Source organism: Falco naumanni, chromosome 8 (genome assembly GCF_017639655.2).
Source record: "Falco naumanni isolate bFalNau1 chromosome 8, bFalNau1.pat, whole genome shotgun sequence".
NCBI classification, from domain to species: Eukaryota; Metazoa; Chordata; class Aves; order Falconiformes; family Falconidae; genus Falco; species Falco naumanni.
Genome location: NC_054061.1, coordinates 59863245 through 59884336, shown reverse-complemented (window position 1 = coordinate 59884336; position 21092 = coordinate 59863245). Strand labels below are relative to the sequence as shown.

Genomic DNA, 21092 nt, shown 5'->3' with positions numbered 1-21092 from the left:
AGACTGAAGGGCTTACATTGCCTTTTACCATAGAAATATATCCAGAAATGGGGGCATGGCTCCCACCAGCAGAAGATGGGGAACACAGAACAGCTCCCTCCCCTGTGACAGACCCACAGACACACCACACTGCTGCAGAGCTTTGGAGGGGCAGGTACGCAGCACACAACGGGCATCACGCTCTGTTACGCACTCGCTTATTCAGAAAAAGGGACACAAGACAGAGGGGTAGGAGGTTTGTAATACAATCACCATCTGCAGTTTCCAAAATGCTGCTGTTGTAGCCTCTGGGAACTCCTCGAACTGATGCTACCTGTGGACGCTCATGATGTAAATGTTCTACCAGGCCAGTGGTTACATCTGGAGGTGCAGAGTGGTTATCTGTAGAAAAGGAAGACAGACATGGGAGCTCATCAGTCATCTTAAGAATCAATATCTCCAAAGCTGCTTCTTATAGCATTCTTGCTGTTTTCTCAGGTGTTTTTAACAAACACTGATTTCTCGAATCAAACTGTAACCAAAATCTTCTAGATACAGAGGGAAACCTGAAAGGAACCACCATGTCCTTCCAGAGTAGAGAGGGGCTATTCCAACTTCCCAAGGGATCCAAATTCTGACAAAAAAAGACAGCGGTGGTTCACTTCATCACTTCAAGGTGAAACCAAGGAGATCCATTATGAACAAACAGCACAAGTCTAGCTGTTTCTTCTGTGGTGCAGAGCAATGCTTCGGGAATATCATCATTCCCAATTTGTCACCTAGATTACGGAAAGGTTTTGTAGTGGAATCACAGGTTAGGAAGTGGCAGTATCCAGGAGAAGTGTTCGAACAAGAAAAAACAAGAATTGCAGGCCCAAAATATTCAGAATCCTAATGAGTAAAAATAGGAGTGCAAGAGGAAAGAGTTTAAGAACATGCTGCTGCGCTGTGCTGGAGGAACTGCTTGGGGTCACACAGCTCTGCAGTGATAGCTCCTGCAGGGCCTCAGCATGCCACAAACCCTGCAGGAAAGAACTCAAAAACATATGGAGATCTGGGCAGTGCTGTGAAATGCATGTACTACCTCACCCATTTTGCAGAAACAATGAGCACTAAGATAACAAGCGCTCATAGCTCTGACCACAGATTTCCAGAGCTGACATGTAAGCCACCAGTCACCAGTACAGCTCTAAGCAGTTTTAGAGGGATCACCAGAAAATAAAAAGAAATCCATTCCCATACTTTCTAATGGTCATCGCTGCAATGCCAACTTTTGTATTGCAGAGACCTGCCTTGCTGAGTACAAAGCAAGGACCAAAACTCCTGTCATGTGCATAAGGTACCTGAAGGACAAAGTATCGCTTCATCTCTCTGATAAATGCCAGAACCAGTAACAAGAAGTGACAAATAAAATCAGCATAAAGCTGATCTGTATAACCATTTTATAGGGCATATAGATAGCCTGCGCACTCCGAGTAAATTGAAACACTCTTGCTCTGTTCTATATACTTTTTTAGGTGCTTTTTAGTTGTTTATTTTCCTTAGCTTTACCGAAGTCCCAAAACAAGTAGCACAAAAATCAACCACAGAAAAGAGGGCACAGTCAAATGTACCTGGCTGCCATACTGCAATATTAGCCCCTAAGTCCATACTTCTCACCTGAGAAACCCTGCAGTGATTATCCGTGTCTAAAGCTTTCACTCCTTGGATACACCAGCAAGAACTACAATTAGGGACGTATGTGCAGCGGGGCTTCATCAGTGGAAGGCCCCCAAATGGCATTCCAATAGATGAAGTTGTCACCACTGAACATTAAGGTGACTCAAAATGTACGCTGAAAGTGACGTACACGTAGGTACAAATAAAACAATCAAGACAGGACAAGACAGACTGGCACACACTGTGAGACTTGGTGCACATCAGGGTCAGAAGCTGTGCATAAAGTACAGAAGTTGAAATGCTGCTGGATGCAGGTTTTACAGTGCATATTTCTCTTGGGAAAAAGCAATCTTCCACCCACATGCATGAGGCAAATATCTGAAATACAAAAGCTCTGCAATTAGATGCTCAGCAAATAACAGAAGAAAGAAGCTATTTGGGAACATTTTACAGAAGAGCTGTGTACTTGGGAACAGCTCAAAGAAATCACACAAAAAATGAGAATGCTCAGAAAAGGAACAAAAAACCCATTAACAATCATTCCCAACTGAAAACAAGCACAAAAATTTTCTATATATGGAGGTGCTAATCTAGAGCATTCATGTATCTTACAAGCATCTCAGAGCCAAGGTTCACAAAAATCGATGTCCCTCACCACAGAGGGGAAACGGCAGGTGACCTTATGAACAACTTCTCTGCTGCCCACATCTATTTCATCTTGCATACAGCAGAGAACTGACTCCCTCCTAATTCTGCCTTGAGAAGGCAAAATTCTTTCTATGCATGCAGAAGGACCAAGTCCAGTTTTCAGGATTTATGCTCAAATAAAAATCACATTAGCTTCTTTAATTATTTAGGCATTTTATTAATGTATGCCCATGAGAAACCATTAAATTAGTCTGTATCATCTAGAGATACTGTGGCAAAGCAGAGAAAGAAGTGGTGAGTAGTCAAAAAAAAAAATAATATCTTAACAGACTTGTGACTTCAGGGAAAATGTTAATTGGATTTAGACTGAAGTACCTTTCCATTATTGATTAGAAGACAGACATAAATGCAAAAGAGAGCAGTGGCCCAAGAAAGAACAAAGGGGATATGATACAGAAACCAAAAAGCTAGGCATTAGAGAGAAAGTAGGCTCTAAGGGGGAATCTCAGGGTAAAGAAAAGTCCCCTCCCTAGCAGGAAGTCAGGTTAGACCTAGAGATGGCTATGTATGACTGGTTCGTCTCTAGGAAACCACTGGACCAAAACAGACATTTAAAAGAAGTTTATTACATTGCATGGGAACAATAGGAGAAAAGAAAAAAAAAACCAAACCACCAGAAGAGTGCACCAACCCAGCCAGAACACAAAACAGCATCCACAAGCCACTACTTCATTCTTGCATTTCCTCTTCCAGAAACTCTTTGAAACCGTTTCTAAACACACTTCACTCTTACAGCTCCTGTAAAACCGCTTACAGAGCCATGGCACTTCAGAACACCTACGCTTATAACGCTGCTTCCCCTTAAAAAACCAAACTGTAAGTCGTTCAATAACTAGTGGGTCAATACCATGATAATCCGTTTTTCCAGCTACTCTAACAAGAGCTAAGTTGGGAAATACTCCATAGCTGAGATGGTGACCTTGAAAAAAACCCAGACACACTGGCAGCCTTATTCATTTTAAAGAAAATATTACACTACAAAAAAGAAGCCCCCCAAACAACATCCAGATGTTCTCCTTGCTTTTATAGCTGATCAACGAACAGCTTAAAAACAATGCATATTCCTATCTGACTTTATTAATTGCTGTAACCTTGCACTTGCAACACTGCAGTCTACTGCTTGGGTATTTAGTACGATTCATCATTAAAAATGCAAGCTGGAGAAGATGAGCCGCAAGGGAACGATCTGCTAAATTTAAATTCTCTGACATATCAAAATTGTGAATAGTTATTCAGTACATAGTCAAAATACCAAATATTTTAGTAAGGCACAGTATTTAAAATATATAAGATGCCTTTTATATTGCTGATGGCAGCATATTAACTGAGAAAATAAATAGTCTTCTATGCTCTAGGACAAATTAAAAGGGTCCTTTTTGAAAGTACACTAGTATTTATCGATAATCAGAAAGGTTTGCCACGTAAGAACTGCATAAGTTTTCATATTCTTGTGAGCAAGGAAGACTACAGACAAACATGAAAAATGTCACAACTGAATTGTTACCAGACATGCACGAATGTTACCCAGCTAGAAATGAAAATTGATGGAACATGGCAAGCATTTCAGAAATGAGGAAGATTATTCTTATGCAGAAGGACATTTAATTTTTTGTCAAAGGCACTGGAAATTTTACCTTTCTGAATATTTTTAGTAGAACAGCTCTTTATGATCCCTGAGCTCCCTTCCTGACAGATAACGTAACTGCACACTTATTTCCCATTAATGAAATTTCAAACCACTCCACTGCATGTAGTCCAACATTTAATTGCTTAAAAGCTGGACTTTTAACTGTAAATAAGGCCTTGATTTTGCATACAATTTTGATAATTAAATATCTGATGAATAGGTCTTAAGAAGCTAGTTGTGAAATTTGCTGTGTATTTCTATGGCCTGAGACAGATGTAACAGGATGCTGTGTTACATTTTGTGTATTTTTGAAGCTTTTACAGCTATATTAAGAATTTCATCAATCATGCTTGGAATTATGGAGAGCCTCCATGGAATGGTTTGGGTTGGAAGGGACTTTAAAGATCATCTAGTTCCAACCCCCTGCCTTGGGGCAGGGACACCTTCCACTAGATGAGGTTGCTCAAAGCTCCATCCCAGCTGGCCTTGAACCTTCCAAGTTTGTTAATTTTAATGAGTTAAACATTTTTCCTATAAATCCACAGCGTGAAATCCAGAATGCCCTCAAAGCAAAACAGAGACATGTTCCATCTTACTTACATTCACTAAGTACACAAAAAATTTTGCAAATTTCTCATTATAAATAAGCTTGGAAATGGGAAGATGGAATTTCAGATTTCTTTGTACAGAACATCTTACTGCCTTTAAACGGAAACATGTCACTAGCAATAGAGGCACAAAATTTAACCAGAGGCAGCTCTTTCTCTGTTTATGGATGAAGTACTGATGAAGTACAGAAAAATGAACAAAGCCAAACACTGCCCATAACTCTCTAAGACACAAACCAAACCCCAACATTTCAACATGCAGGAGCTTTCTAAGGCAGCAGCACCAAGCAGGCTTGCGGAAAAACATTGTGCCTTGTAAAAGCTTACGTACCGGAATTCCTCTCATGCTTAGCTTCCATAATAAAGAGATTGCCATGAAAAACAGAGCAGGGAGCAAAAGAATGTAGGAGCGACACAGATAACGCTTCCCAGACTCCCTGAAACCTAACGAGCCTCCCAGAGCACAAAGCAAGCTACTACCTCTTCCCATGTCAGCTCCACTTACAGAAAACTGCCTGTGCTGTGAGAACTGGGATGTCAGTCACAGCAAAATGAGTCAACCCCTGTTTCTGGCATCACCTAAGCCACACAGAAGATCTGGAGGATCCTCTTTTGGAGAGCCTCTAGCTTGTTCACACTCCTTTCCCCGTGCTTTAGGAACCTGAAGAAGTAGAACTCCCTGTCACAAACTACAAGCACTGTTTGCATTTTAAAGCCCATAGCTACTATAGGGTTGATGCCCCAAACTTAGCATAAGGCAGGAGGAACTCTGAGGGCAAATCCACAAAGAACAGAGAAGCGACCCTCTCATGACCAGCTGCCTCGCGCCTAAGAGAACTGTGAACTGTTTGTATCATCTAAACAGAGAAGTCTAAAGGACACATGACTGGGCTTTCAGCAGAACGTGAGCCTAACAGCTAGACCAGCTAAACGAACAGCTATTTGCAGAAGGTATTTGTGTCTTAAATTATCACAAGAACTAACATCTCTAAGTATACAGAACCCTGTAGACTCAGTTTAAATCTAAAGCATCTCAGTGTGTTTTCTTCATCTGACCTAATCTGTCCTCGGTAAACAACTGGATAAAGCCTGTCCGTATAGCGCATGTAGGCACATGGTCACAGGTAAACAGTCAGGTAAGTAGAGCACTAAAGCTGCCAAAACCTGAAACGTCCAGAAACAATATAGGTGATGCCTATTGCATATTACTAGAAGCACAAGAACTTCATGCTGTAGCCCAGAGGTGAAATACAAACCATCATTGTTCATTTCATTTTTCTAAATTACTTTGGGAAAAAAAACTGGTTAGAAATACAAAACTATTGTTTCTTGTCTAGGTCCTTTCCAATTGCTTAACATTAGTGCAGATGTACTGCGTGCACATAAATCCACTACATTTCACAAAAACATTGTAAAAAGTACTTCCATGATGGAAAAGACTGCCATCCTCCCTCCCTACCAAATTTTGCAAAAGCAAAAGACTAGTGTTCTGCATTTTAGGAAACAATAAAATAAAAAAAAAAGTAACCTGAAGTTCTGCACTTTCGGCTTTACAGAGCTTGAAACAAATCACACATATACATTTTGGCTTACCAGTACTACATTTCCACTCTAGTTTCACAACAAAGGCCTATTCATGATCTAAATTTTACCTAAAGGACACAAAAAAAAAAAAAAATCACATTCGAGCTTGAAATCTAGCTTTGTCAGTACCTCTGATTTCATAACTTTCTCAAAAGGTTCCAGATGTTTTTATGGTCTTCTCAGTGTTCCCCAACTGAGTCACCTTAGAAATCCACAACCTGATATTGTCTGTATTGTAAATACATGCGGATGGGAAAGCATGCACCAAAAATATGATCCCTTTGAAATTCTGCTTTTGACCCAGTAAGAACCTTTCTTGATAAATCAAGCATTTTACCAAGAAGAATGCACGTTCAGATCTCATGAACAACTGGTTCGGCTTAAATTAAATACATACATATCATACATACCTGGTCTGTGGATTGTACATTTTAAGGCTATTTACAGATATCTTCTGGTGAAGACTTTTGTGTTTAGCCTCGCTTTGGGATTTTTAATTTGATTTTATTCCAACCACACAGGCAGTTCTTTACTGACCTAGCTGGGTGTGTGCCATGAGATCTGCAAGCACAGTGGCAGCAGCGGTGGCAGTAGCAGTATTGGAAGCGGCAGCAGGTTTCCCTCCTGGATGAGATGAAGTGGAGGATGCAGAGGATGAGGTGGAGGAGCCCTGAATAACCCGGTTAAGCCAGGGCTCTACGTTGGAATGGCTCTGGAACGGAGTGGAGGTGATCCGCCCTTGCCGACGTAACGAGCCCTCATCTTCTGATGCTGACGATGTGTCTGTGATTAAAATAACGATGACAGGCATGTAATGTGGGAATGACCCAACAGACGGGAACATGAAGTTTTCCATGTTCTTCAGGTAGCGTTCTCATGTGCTACACATGAGATGCGTGTATTAAGCAAATGGTATATTCACATGCACATATTCTGCTCATTGCCATTTTTTAGATTAACGCAACAACTTCTACACATTATAGCTAGAACATATTTGAGGCAAAGTTTCAGCTACCTCCTGTATTTGGAATGACATTAAGACTCAAAAAAGGCTTTACCTAAGTTACCTAGTACATTCGCTAACCATGCTCAGTGAGTACAGCATACCTACTCTGCTGAAAGAATACTTTGTTCTGAACAAGTAAACTGGATCTCAAGCTACCTGAACAAATTCCATTACATTTTTTGCTGGGTATTTTCTTTTTATTTGGGGTGGTGGTGGTGGTAATTCTTCAGTTTTTGATTCCTTCGACAAATTTTTTGAGAACTAATTACTCACAAAAACATTGTGCTATCAAGTTCAATGAAAGAGTAATATCATTAATCTAAGGATAATTAGAAGAAATTTAAAAGCATAAATTTTAACCACAAACTGATACAAACAAGAACGACACAGAAATGCTTAGTAAAGCATCTTTTCATTCTAGATGTAGATTTGTTGCTGTTAGAAATCTGATAAAGGGCTCCTATTTTAACTATGATTCAGTTATTTACAGCATTCCAGAAGCCTCCCTTTGGCACTCAAACTTTCCACATTGTTATCCACTCAGTAACAAATAAAAAGGTCTTTCTAAATATCAAGAAAATACATCCTTGTTAGTTTTCAGTGAAAAATACAAACTCTTATTAGAGAAAAAAAAAATCCTGCCCTCCTAAAGAGACTGCTGCATTTTAAGAACTTGATCTTTTATGTCCCTCCCCAGCTTTCCCCCCCCCCCCCCCCCCCAGGTAATTAAAGGAAAGCTCCTGAAACAATGCAATGCCCACATACTGTTGAAGTTTGCATCAAGTCAGTTTGTGAAGAGTAGTTTTAAGTCACACACTATGGCCAGACCAATTAAGAAGTCAGCACGAGCTGAAAAACAGCTTCTGAAAAAGATAGGGTGTACGTTACTATCCTCTAGAGTCCCTTCCAGATATGGAAATACTGGGTGATAGTGGGGTGGGTTACATGAGAAATTCTGCAAATTTAATTTTGGAGCTTTTTGTTTGTTTGTTTTTATTGTTTGTTTTTAACATCCTCTGAACACATAACTGTTCAGCTATATAGAATTCCACATAAATTTTGTTGAAGCCACATTAAAAATCTTTTCCTTATCTTTGGCAACAAATTTCAGTTACCACGTGTCTGATTTTCTGCTTTTCAAGAGTATGTGCATTTCCAATAGCTTCAAAGCAATTACTTTTAAACAGTCTAAAACCACAAAAATCAGACATCATTTCATAAGAAGCCCATTTAACTCTATGGCATTTTTAAAGTTAAAATTGTGGATCTCTCATTACTTGACCATCCCTCGTCAAACATAACAATTTTGGATGAAAATACACAAACAATTGATCTTTGAGAAGATACAGCTGTGGTGCATCACCATTCCTGGGTCTGTGCCTTGTATGATATTTCTGGTCTGCTGCCATGGTTGTAGTTTTTGGCTGCTCCTCCTGGAGAGGAGCCAAACCTGCCCCTTGGTGCTTGCGACCTTCCCTTTCTTTCAGACAGAAAGCAAAAATAAACAATTCCCAGGAATATTGGACAAGATAGGACAACAGTCAGGTTTGGGGAAAAAAACCCACAACCAAACCACCACATTTGTGATCTATTATCAAGTATGAAATAAAAATACAAAACCACGAGGTTTCTCAAATAATACACACTCTGAAGCTACCTCCTTACCCAGATGCAAGTTTAATGAAGCCTCTAAAATTTCTAAGCTTTCAGAAGTCTTTCATAAGCGGAGAGGAGAAACAACCTCACTTTAAATGTAAAACATTAACTGTGTATAGGAATGAAGGATCCATAGTAAAAACATTCTAATACCAAAGCCTAACTACAACAGAAAAGTCACAAGGTAACATCAGTAACCAGCTCTGCGGCAGTTGCAGGAGTTAATTAGTGGTTCTGGTGTGCGGTGAGCAGAATGCTATGTACTTGGCCTGCAGCTCTTCCTGGCTGGGAGCTGACCCAAGATAGCCACAGAAACCACCACCCTTTGGACCAAACCTGCATCTGGACTACAGCTCAAGTTCTGATCACGTGAAATCCATATGGGAAGGATGAAAGACTCGACGGGACGAAAACAAAAGTACAATAAAATTTTTGGAAGGATGGCTGATGAAAGCAGTTCCATTACTGCAGGTCAGGAGTTGGGTTTGAATTTAACATTGCGACCAGAAACTGATGCTTCCTTCCTGGTGACTGATGGTAACTGTTTGTAACAAAATTTCAGTTATCAAGAAAGCCTGGTTTTAGTTGCATTAACTTCTGCCAATACAAGGATTTTAAGACAGTGCTTTAATGGATCAAGACAACAAAACTAGATGCTTCGCCACTACTCAGGTTCTTTGTAATTTTAAATCTTTCTTGCTGAACTGATTTTGCAAATAAAGGCAGGCCATAAAAAGACAATTATTTTTGTGAATTGATATAGCTGAAGCAAGCCTTCAGAAAATTTTTGAATGGCCTCCCATGATACATGATCTTCTATGATCTCCCATGATACAGAATTCATCCACTGGCCTTACAGTATCTTACAGAGGTAGAAAAGGTATCTCATAATAAGTCACCTTCTCTTAAGAAACAGCACAACAGATCTCAGAGACACTTAACTCTTCTTTCAGAATGTATTAGTTAGCAGGCACCCGTATCCCCCTAAAGCCCAGCATGAGTTTGCTTGTCTTCTCTGCTAACCACTTGGGCAGGCATGTAGAAGATGACACTCTCCAGCAGCACAAACACACAGAGGTAGATCCCATGGCCTCATCCTGCTCCCCTCTCTGGCTGAGCAGGATGGAGACCATACACGCACACACAAGCACAACATGGACCCCTCCAGCAGCTGGGCTTGGACACTCAGGCTACAGGCAACGGTCCCCAGATCCCAGTCTCCCCAGTTGCTGCCAAATGGACATACAAGCCCAAGGCTGCAGTCCCACCCCATTTGTACAGACTGACTGAGCCACTCCACGCACACAGACTATAGAGTCCCTCACCCAGGAGAGCTGTTAGAAATGGAGTATAACAGGAGGAGAGGACAGAGCGCAGGGTCAGGTGCAGGGCACGGCCAGGCAAGCGTACCAGTTATACATGACCAGCCCTTTTTATCCCCTTACCCCACTGCTTTCCCCACACTTGTTCCTCCCCAAATCACCTAAATCTACCCTTTTCCCCATCTGTGGTTCCTCACCTAAACATTCCACAACAGGTCTCACGCAATCTCAAAATACTTTTGCCCTGCACCCCGTAACGTGTCCCGTACCCCTGCGTGGCACCGCCCTCAGCCCAGAAGGTGCTCTGCTGCTGACTACTCAGGATGGGTTTCCAGCCTGGGCAGGAGGGCTGAGACTCTCCAGGAACAGCCCCGGGAGGGGCCCGGACACGGTGACCCTTCTCTGGAGCCCTCAACTCCGGTTCCTGGTGCTCCTCTGGGCTTGTGCCGACGGGTCTGGGCCAGGCTGGCGGCTCCTGGGACAGGCCTGGGAGCAGCTGGGCCGGGCAGGATTTGGGCTCCCCCACCTGCCACTCTCTTTGCTCCTGCAAGGGTGTGCCCACCAGCTGTAACCACACAACCTAACATTTTACCTACAGCATCTCCATTTTTTTTTAATAGCTTCTCAACCCCTCAAATACTTTGTTCCTTCAGCGCAGCATGCAGGGCCCTGACCTCAGGCTGAGTCGGCACAGCATTAACCACAGGGACACTGCTGCAAATCTGTCCCGAACATATTCAAAAGAGAATGGTATTTTGGTTCTCTCAGAAAAACACTGCAAGGAGATTCCTTCCAGTTTTAAATGCTAAGAGAGACCAGAAAACCTAGCTGTCCTCTGCTTTCAGCAGAGCTTCTGGCCACCAGCTCTTTTTTGTACATCAAATCTTAGGCAGAACAGTGGCATGTTCTTATTTTGTCATGATATTACCTCATGCCAAGCATATAGCAATTTGTCACACTAGGGGAATGAGAGAAAAGGACAGAGTGATGCTACATGAACCTCCGACTGTTCTAGCAGTTTATTTTGGAGAGTGAGAAGGAATATTGCTTTGAACAGCTACAGACAGACACCTCAGGGCCTCTCTCCCAAAGCCTCAGTATACAGATAGTCGCTATACATTAACTTTTCTCCAGGATTTCACTTTATGGAATTCACGACAGCTTTCACATACAAAAACAACATGTATGCAAGACAACTCAGAGTATAACCACCCCCTTGCTGCAACAGCTGCCCTCATGGGCTTCTGAGTATATATGAGTATTAGAAGAACAAGCTAATCAAAACATATTTTAACATACCCTATAGAAAAAACATAAGGGTGAAGAAAGTCCATATATAAGACTACAGAAGCAGGTCATTATTTATTAACTAATGAAATAACCAGAGAATCCACAAAAGCAATGTACAAAAGCGTGACTAACAAAGAAAAGTGGCATTTCCTTCAAATGGGAAGAACAGAAAGAAGAAATACAGCCCAGGAAGCAAGAGAGCAGCACATCAGACCTGGTTTTTCACAGAAGCGGGATAAGAAATAGAATTGATGGAGAAGGGCACTAGAGGTCAGTGTGCTTCTACTCCCGGGCCACATCAGAGGAGACAAGAGCACATCATTCAAAACTTGAGCTTAGGGAAATTCCTCTCCTTTGTATACAAGATACTGGCCTCAAAACACTTAGCTTGCTAGCACAAGATGTTATCTAGAGAAAGATTTTCTTAACCTCTAAAGAATTCATTGTGACACAACAGGAAGGTTACTTTATTTCCCCCCCCCCAAAAAAAATCGAAATAAATTTTCTGACCTAAATCTGAACAATTCTAGCATATTATTTTCTGAATGTTTGAAATTGCTTACAGTTGAAACCATCTGACGAGTGCTCTGCAAGCTAATGCAGCAACTTCATGCGCTGGCATTTTCTTCACCTCGTCAAGAATCTTACGCAATGTGAAATAAGGTATTTACAGCTCTGACATGCTTGCCAAGATTATCTCCTCCCAAGTGAGACGTTACATAAACCAACATAATGCATAAAGGGGAACTGCTCACTCTATTATTGCTTTCAAGTGTATCTTTAGCAGCTACAGTATATGAGACACTAAAAATTTTAAAACAAAGAACAAATCTGACCAACACCTGATTATCAGGAAATACAGCCATGAATATTGAAGAAGTTTATTGCAATGTACTTACAACTTAGCAGAACAAAGCATAACTTTATATTTTGCTATCGTGTTCACCTGGCAAGATTTACATATGTTAACTCAATAGATACCTGGAGGTGTGTACGTTTCTACCGAAGAGTGCACAAGAACCGACCGTCTTTTTGAAGGCATGGGCATTTTTCTCTCTTTGTATTTTGCAAGCGCTGCTTGTACTGCTTCAGTGTGGACATCTACATAGAAAAAAACCAAAAAAACAAACAAACAAAAAGGGTTAAGAGATTAAATTTAATCATTATTTATTTCTAAAAAACACAGAAAGCAATACTGCCATCTTCTACAGCTCAAATCCAAAGGCTGAATCGCACATGATAGCCCTTACAGCTTTAGCCCTGTTCAGCCCTGTTTTGCTTAGCTTGCAGGAAGGAGCAGGTTCTTGCCTTCAGAGGAAGCAGCACTTCGGGAAAGAGCAGAAAGGTCCAAAGCTGAACTACAGTAACATGGTTTCAATTCTGAAGCTGTGACAACTCCAGTAATTGTTTCTCTCTCCTTCAAGGGTGTTTAGTAGGGCTGAATAAACACGCGTGCCTCCCACTCCAACTCATCTCAGAAGCAATGGTTTGAAAAGTTAAGGGAGGATATAAGCAGGCTCAAGTTGACATATTTTCCTCATGAAATCAGCTTGAAAAGGCTTTGTGAGTATAATTTAGGAAGAACACCCTGAAAATCAATACTGAAGTTACAGAATACTTAGTACGTTTGTTCTGAGCTATGATTTATTTTCATTTGGGGGGGAGGGGGGAAGGAATTTCAACACAGATACCAAAAAACTGGAACAGCATTGGACTCTTCATCCTCAAAATCCACAATGGGAAAATTAGTGAAAAGCGTATACTTGAAGCTCTCACAAAAGAATGCAAGTAATAAAAGCCAGAAAGAAGAGGCTAAATGGATATGAAGAATTAGGGAAGAAACACAAAGTGTTTTCACTTTCCTGAAAGCAAAAATTACCCTAATATACTCATGGGGTACATTTTAACTTTTCTTATTTTTAAGCCAAAACTGAGATTAAAGAGGAACTTAGTGTTCAATGAAGACCACACTGCAGATAAAATTTAATGTATTCAAGTAATTCTAAATTGCCTTCAGCAGATTTTTCTCTTTGACATATGTATTTCAATGGTGTCAAAAGCTAAAACTTAGGCAAAAAAAAACCATCATGAGAAGAGAACAGATGTCAAGGAGAAATAAGGCAGACCAAAAATATACTTTAACTTGCTGCCTAAGATTCAGACTCATGAAAACCAACTCCAACATCTATGTACTTACAGGTTATCTACAAAGGGCCCAAAAGCAAGTACTGCAGTTACGCATTCATCTCGCCACATCTCTTTTACATGGAAGCTGCTGTATGAGAATTACCAAATGAAACTGTTCAATTTGAAACAAGATTTATTCTTTCATTAAGTATCCATCTAAGAAGAATCAGGAGAATACTATATACAAATACATTAGCAACAGAAGGAGGGCCAAGGTTAACCTGCATCCTTTATGGGATGCTGGGGGGAACACTGTCACAAAGGGTGAGGAACAGGCTGAGGTACTTAACGCTTTCTTTGCCTCAGCCTTTAACAGCCAGACCAGCTTCCTCAGGGTGCTCAGCCCCCTGAGCTGGAAGACAGGGATGAGGAGCAGGATGAAGCCCCCACAGCCCAGGAGGAAATGGCCAGTGTCCGGAGCTGGGCTGGGGGCTGGGGCACAAGGCTGATGGGGGGGACTTGGGGGGGTTCAGCTTGGAGAGGAGGTGGCTCAGGGGGGCCCTGATCGCTCCCTGCAGCTGCCTGACAGGGGCTGTGGGCAGGGGGGGTCAGTCCCTTCTCCCCGGGAACGAGCGACAGGACAAGGGGAAACGGCCTCAAGTTGCGCCAGGGGAGGTTTAGGTTGGGTGTGAGGGAACATTTCTCCACCGAAAGGGCGGTGAAGCCCTGGGACAGGCTGCCCAGGGGGGCGGTGGGGTCACCATCCCTGGAGGGGTTTAAAAGATGTGCGGCTGTGGTGCTTGGGGACAGGGTTCAGTGGTGGGCTTGGCAGTGCTGGGTTAAGGGTTGGACCTGATGATCTCAAAGGTCTTTTCCAACCTACATGATCCTACGATTCTGTGATTCTAAGGCTACAAATACCTAACAGTTTTATAGAATTGTAGGTATGAAACTCAATGACATACATAGACTTACACAACTTGCGTACAAAAGAAGCAATTTCTCTGCCCCATATTAACCTTGATGACAACTACAGGTAAAGCTCCATATTTTACGGTACCTTTTTTACTAAAAAAAAAAAGTACCATTTCTGGCACTAGCCCTGAACCTGCTTTGACCATGCTCAGCAGGAGGTTCTTCCTGATTGTAAAATTTTTAGCTATTTTTAGAAAATTTTTGACAAAGCAGGAGATAGGCTCAGGGGAAAGCTAATCAGTATATACTTTAACAAAAACCAAAGAGATTTTTGAGTATCCCAGTGAATGAAAGGCTATGAAGCAGCAAAGCACAGCACATCGGTGTGAACCTCTATGAAGTCTAGGCACAAAACTCTTTCTAAAGGCAGCTCTGTCCCAATGCACTGGATAAACCTGACACTTGGGGGACTACTACTCAATTCTCCATTTCAAAACCAGATTACAAATGTTGCCCATAAGCTCAGAAGCATGACCTCGCCAGGGAGGCTTCGTGCAATACATTTCAAACCAACTCTAACAACTGGCAGATGACTTTCTTTCAGAACTTCTGTTAAGTAAATCAAACAAAAATCACCATAGCTTAATCTGACCTCTTTTCCTATGTTAGATAAAAACTGTTCCATTTCCACATGTAAGTTGCTCCCTCTGCTCCAAAGCATATTCACACCATGTACTTCAGGCATCTAACTTTTGGTCCCTGACCTACACAGCACCATTTACTGCAATACATGAGGTCAAAGAGACGCCATGGAAGAAGCAAGTTAAAACCCCAGTACTGGAAGAGCACAGCGCCTTTAAGAGAAATGCCAGAAATAAACAATCCACATTTAAACAAAAATCAGGAAGCTGCTTTTCTTAGTCACAGGTCCAAATGAGAAACAAACTGTTTCCTTCAGCCTGGCCAAATCAAAATAAGCCCTGTGTGTAGGGTCCCAGACATCACCTAGTTCTTTGCAGTAAGAATGTCACTTTTCAAGTCTGCAGCAACCCCCAGATAATCTGTTCAGCGCTATATTTAAAAAAAAAAAAAATGCAAATATATATGCAAATATACCATGCCAACTATGTGTTCTTACAAGACTCGGGAGTAGATGCTTGTCTCAAATAAGAACTTTTTATGCAACTAACCTGTGAAGTTCAAGGACAACGCTGTTAGGAAGGGGGAGTGTTTGGTTTTTTTTTTAAATCATTTCTTAAACCTCTATCTTTTAAGACAAGATTTTTTATTTTTTTTAATACTGGGTAACATGTTAGATTGCTGCTGCTGTCCTTCACACCAAGGAGCTGTTAATAGATGTTTTATGAATTAAAATCTCACCACCCTCTCCCTATGTCTCCCTGCCTCCCTCCCCCACATCTGGGTTATTGCTTTTTTGTCAAGTCTTCATTTTTCCTGATCTTTAGTTTTAGATTTTTTCCCCTCACCTTGTAAATGTCCACCACTGAAGTTTATTCTCATGGTTACAGAAGCAAACCTCCTAATTCCACAGAACTCCAGAAAGTTTAAGCAGAACTCAACAACATACTTCTTGTTTTGCTGTGTTACTTAGATGTCCCAGGGACATTACTGCTGTCCATAGACTTGAGAATATTACTTAAATTCAAGGTTATTTTTGCAGCCTTAAAAGTTAGGGGCAAAACACCAATTCAGCAGGACACATTCCCACAGCAGAACCTTCAGTCAGAACCAAGCTGCATGTTTTAAGAAGGATAGTAACTATTAGATGCATCCACTTCAAGCAAGCACATATCTCTATGTAATTCAGAAGACATTTTTGTTACATTAACATCTGGTAGGAAGAAGGGGAACATAAATGTTTTTTCTCCAGAAGAGAAATGTAACACAGATTTGTAGTCTGCATATAAATTCATTAAGTCATTAAATAACACTGCAGATAAAATATGAAAGCATTCTTAGCTAGTTTTTGTGAATTCCCTTTTAGGGGATGGAAAGGACTAGCTTGAAGCAAGGGTGTGTTGAAGCACTTTAACAAAGTAGAGCAGGACAGGTCATAACATCACACAGATAGGTGGTAGCAAGCATGGGAACTACTTTTTAATTCCATTTCCAGAGGGCAAAATCAGCACCACCTCCTTTAGCCCTCCCAACTCTCACCCCCAAACATGGCAAATACGACATTAGATAATAAAAATGCAAGCAAAAGACAGTAAGGATGATTTTTTATTCTGTTTCATGTTTTGTTTTTATAGTGCTGATTTAACTCATCAGTTTCTTCTGTACTCATTAAGAACTATTTCCAGCTTGAAATTCTTCTTTTAATATCTTGTCCTTGGATAACAACTGAGTAGGACCATCCTCTGTCAGCTAAACAAAGTACCTAATCAGCTTCACTTCCCTGGAATGCTTTGTTCCTGTTCCATGTTTCCTTTAAGAGCTTTTCTACACTATGTACATGATGAAACAGACTTCACTAAAAAAAAGTGAAAGGGATGAAATGATTTTGAAGCAGCAGAACATTTAGGGTACAAGAATTCATGAATACTACAAACTGAGGTTTAATTGGGTATTGGAATTGCAAAAAGAAGCTTCTACCATTGTCTATTACTAAATTCTTAAACATGAAACTCATTTAACATGTAATAACTGGGGACTTCAGTATTCTTCAGTGGATTAAATAGTCATTAAAATCAGATCAAATGTGATCTGTAATACACCATATTTCTGAGAAGAGGGAAAACAAATGTTCAACAGTGAACACTGGAAGAGATGAACAAGCCCAGCATCTTATTAACATGAAGATTATGCATACCAAAGAGAGCAAGAAATACATATACTGCCATTCAAAAGCAGAAGTCTTGAAAAAATAGTTCTAGGTTTCCACGCTTCATTAAGCTGCAACCATCAACAATTTATTATTGATTCAAAACATTTTTTTTTTTTTGCTTCCTCTTCTGTAGTAAACCACATAATCTTCTCTTCCATTTTATGTACCTATTCTCATTTTCTTTCCTTCTACGTGTCCTTAAAAAAAGGATGGGGGAGGAAAACTAAGACACAGTTTGTGGACTATAAATCACCTAAGCTCTTATGCTCCAAACCCTCCAGCTATTAGAAAGGCCTTTTTCCTTCCTGTTTGCAGCCTCTACTTGTTCATCAGCCTCTGATTCTAGTTCCTGCCTTAGGCACAAGAGGAAGAATTTCTACAGTTGTTTGAAGAAAAAATGGCATTCATAGGGCGACCAGTTTCCCTGCTGTTCACAGATCTCCAAATTCCAGCAACTAAAGCAACCAGCACTGGCTGCCTCTACAAAGGGCTGCTGCAAACCTAGTGTCCCATATGACTGCATCCCTGTGAGAATGATTGCCAGGGGAAAAGTAAAAATATTTTTTTAAAAAGCTAGTATAACTACAGGAAGGCTGGCAGAGCACAGAGGATTAGTGTGAGATCAAGCTCTATTCACATGAAATGATAGAGCTGCTGTATGTAGCATGCTGCTATATGTACAGGTATCACCCCTGCGCACTGCACAGACTTGTTCCTCACCTGGAGCAGCTCCCCAAATGCATCTCTGTATCCTGTTCCAGGGAAGCTGGGAGAGCAGGCTGTATATTACAGCTGTATGTCCAACAGGCTGAAGAACAGTAACCAGAAAAAAAGTGCGAGAATGGAAAGAGAAAGCATAGCTGCTGGGAAAACTTCTTCAGACGCCCTAAAGGCTTACCAGCTAACTCATTTGTGTTCTTATCCAAAACCAGGCAGCAGTGGGACTCAGCGCAGGAGAAGGCACACTGCCTCTACCAGTAACCACACACCTCTCCTGACAGAAAAGCCAGCAGCACCAGCAATACACTCATCACCAAGCATCCTCTGAAGTGAGGGTATGAGGGTCTTCATGTTTATCACTGACAAATGCTTGCGAAGTCTCTGCATTTCTCACTTCCTCCATCACACTGTCATCATTCAAAAGAACGAAAACCTAGTTAAAGCCTCTAGTATTATCTCCTGTTCCAGGAACTCTTAGGTAATTTAGTAGCCTACAGTATGTACTGATGGTATTCACTGTTGGAAATTATTTGGTAATAATTTACTGCTTGAAGACAAAAATATGTGGATGATAATTATAGTTCATTTAAATGGACAACAACTCTGGGAAGCTATAGAAAAAATGTGCTTACAGCTAGCAAATGGCAGATTAATAAAAAGGCAAAATTGTTTCACTTGCTTATTTTAAGTAATTTATGTTGATGGTTCTAAAATAACTATAATTGCTCCAGAAAGAGATCCTGTTCTATTAAAAGTTATATCCCACCCTCATCAGCTGCTCTTGAAAAGGACACAGCAAACTGATGAGATGCAAAGATAAGAAGAAATAAAGGCAGCAGTGAAATAAAAAAAGAAGCAGCAACACCCCCTCCACTGCCCTCAAAAGTCTGAAAAATAAATAAGGCATGCAATTGATAGAAGCAAAATACCCAGGATTATAGCCTAAAGCTGTTTGTCCTTCACAACAGGTAAGATGCCAGCTTACAGGGAAATTTTAAAAGGTAACAACATTTCAAGCCAGTGGTGGTGGAATCTTTTCTTTAGGCAGAAAATGCTTTTACAATAGCTAGAATTTCTCAGATAAATTGGGACTGCTCTGTGAAGCAAAACTGTGACACTTTTTAAGCCAAAGTATTGGGAGGAACAAAATGAAGCTACTTTGCAGTAACTGGCATTTTCTGAGATGTCAACATTTCCATTCGTGTCCTACATACACGTAAATCTCACAGCATGAGTAGTTATGAACAACGATGTGAAGCATTTTCATATTCAAATCAACTAGATGATTCAACATCTATTACCATCAGTAGTAGCGCTTTCAAGGAGTAAAAACACATGCAATAGATGTTTTTCTTCCAGGTTATCTCTTCACTGAGATAAAGAATAGAACAAATACTGCAATGAATCTGAAGAATTTTTTCTAAGAATCAGAGAGGAAAAAGGGGAAAAAAGTACTGGCTCTTGAAAGCTGTATCTACATTACCTTGCAGAGACATAAGTTTAACCTAAATCAAGTCAAGCAAAACCATCACTATTTGGTTTTGATACCACCTGAGCACACTAAACCTTGTCATATATCACTGATGGGAAAAAGCAATCCAACTACATATCTTACAACTAAGAACCTTGCCCCCCCCAGAGGTTTAAATTTCAAAATGAAGAACACATTCTAGGGAAGAATATTTAATGAAACACGAGTGAGCAATGCAGTGATGGGAAACTGCATGAGGATGTGGAAGTCCACACGAAGTACTACCTAGCGTTTTGGCACAGTGATAATTACAAGAAGTAACCCCAAATCCCTGCACATTAGGCTTCATCTGGAATTAACTGTCCACTGGCAGGACTGCCTGAACTCTCAGGGTCATTCAGAAACACTCACCTTGAAATGTAAAAATATTGGCTGAGCTCTAGACTGACAAGATTGGGAGCACTAGTTCAGAATCACTAAAAGTCAATTTATAGAAATCTAAAATCAACAAGGCCATAGAAACATTAACTCTAGGAAAAGAGGAAGCCCTGATAATTAGCACTGATAGTTAGACTAACATTTAAAAGCCACATCTATTCATGAGCAAGTATGCTAGCTGAACTTGCTAACACCCACCCACTTCTACGTCTTACACTGTAAAAGTAATGAGCCCAATGCCAAATTTCCCCCAAACAATACCAATAATATGGCAGGGTTGTTTACTTAATTCTTGTTTCGTTTGTTTGCTTTTTTAAGTATCCTCAGTGCAAACTAAATAGGACATCTGAGCCTCTCAGACAGGGAAACTGTCCATGTACACAGCATATTGCTCTAGACCCTCCTGGCTCTCTCAGATAATGGCTCCCAAGTATTCCCTGTTATAGCTGTGCTCTTTTTGCAGATTTTATTTCTGTTAGTTTAAAAACATCACATGCTATTTTAAAATTAATTAATTTCTATCAGATTCATGGCTGTGCTTGAGTTTATGTGGAATCCACTTGGTCACAAAGTAACTTGGAAATCATGGCTGTAATTCAACCACTAAATCTGTTTGGTTTTTTTCCCAGTATATATATTCAGCAGTAGGTTATATTGATACATTTGAAATGCAAAAATTAATTTAAATGACCATACTCTTAAACGCGTAATTTAATGTTGATACTATGCAATCTTCCCTGACATTCTGAATATAGCTGAACACATGCATCTTCCCCAGGAATCCATATATATTCCTCAGAATATTCAAAAAGCCTCATTCATCCTCCAGTTATTCATAAGGAACCCACACAGGCATATCAGCCCCATTTCTGGAGCAAAGTTTTAAATGTCAGCAATGCAAATATGATGCAATAACCACTATGCCCAAGCAGTTGCAAAGCAAGGTGATGCAAGACCAGCAACATATTAAGGATGTGCAGTGCATGTCATCACTTGCACTTCTTATCCCAAGACATATAATTACCCTGGAAAACAAAGAGAAAAATTTCCAGTTAAAAGTCCAAAGGTATTTAGGAGAGAAAAGCTTCCAAACACGTGTGTTTTCTCACTATTGTGACAAGGAATTTCACAGGG

General features: G+C 40.6%; 1 protein-coding gene across 3 annotated transcripts in view; it reads right to left on the bottom strand.

The window, feature by feature from the left end:
• Positions 1-21092, bottom strand: part of DIP2A (disco interacting protein 2 homolog A) — a 121747-nt gene that overhangs the window by 46591 nt on the left and 54064 nt on the right. For all 3 annotated transcript variants that reach the window (XR_005829446.1, XM_040604697.1, XM_040604698.1), the window contains exons 4-6: positions 12421-12540; positions 6703-6948; positions 253-381 (exon numbers count right to left, since the gene is read on the bottom strand). Coding sequence is in view for 2 of the 3 variants with exons in the window: in XM_040604697.1 (XP_040460631.1) it covers positions 253-381; positions 6703-6948; positions 12421-12540 (495 nt within the window). In the remaining variant the exon portion in view is untranslated. The remainder of the gene's footprint in view (positions 1-252; positions 382-6702; positions 6949-12420; positions 12541-21092) is intronic.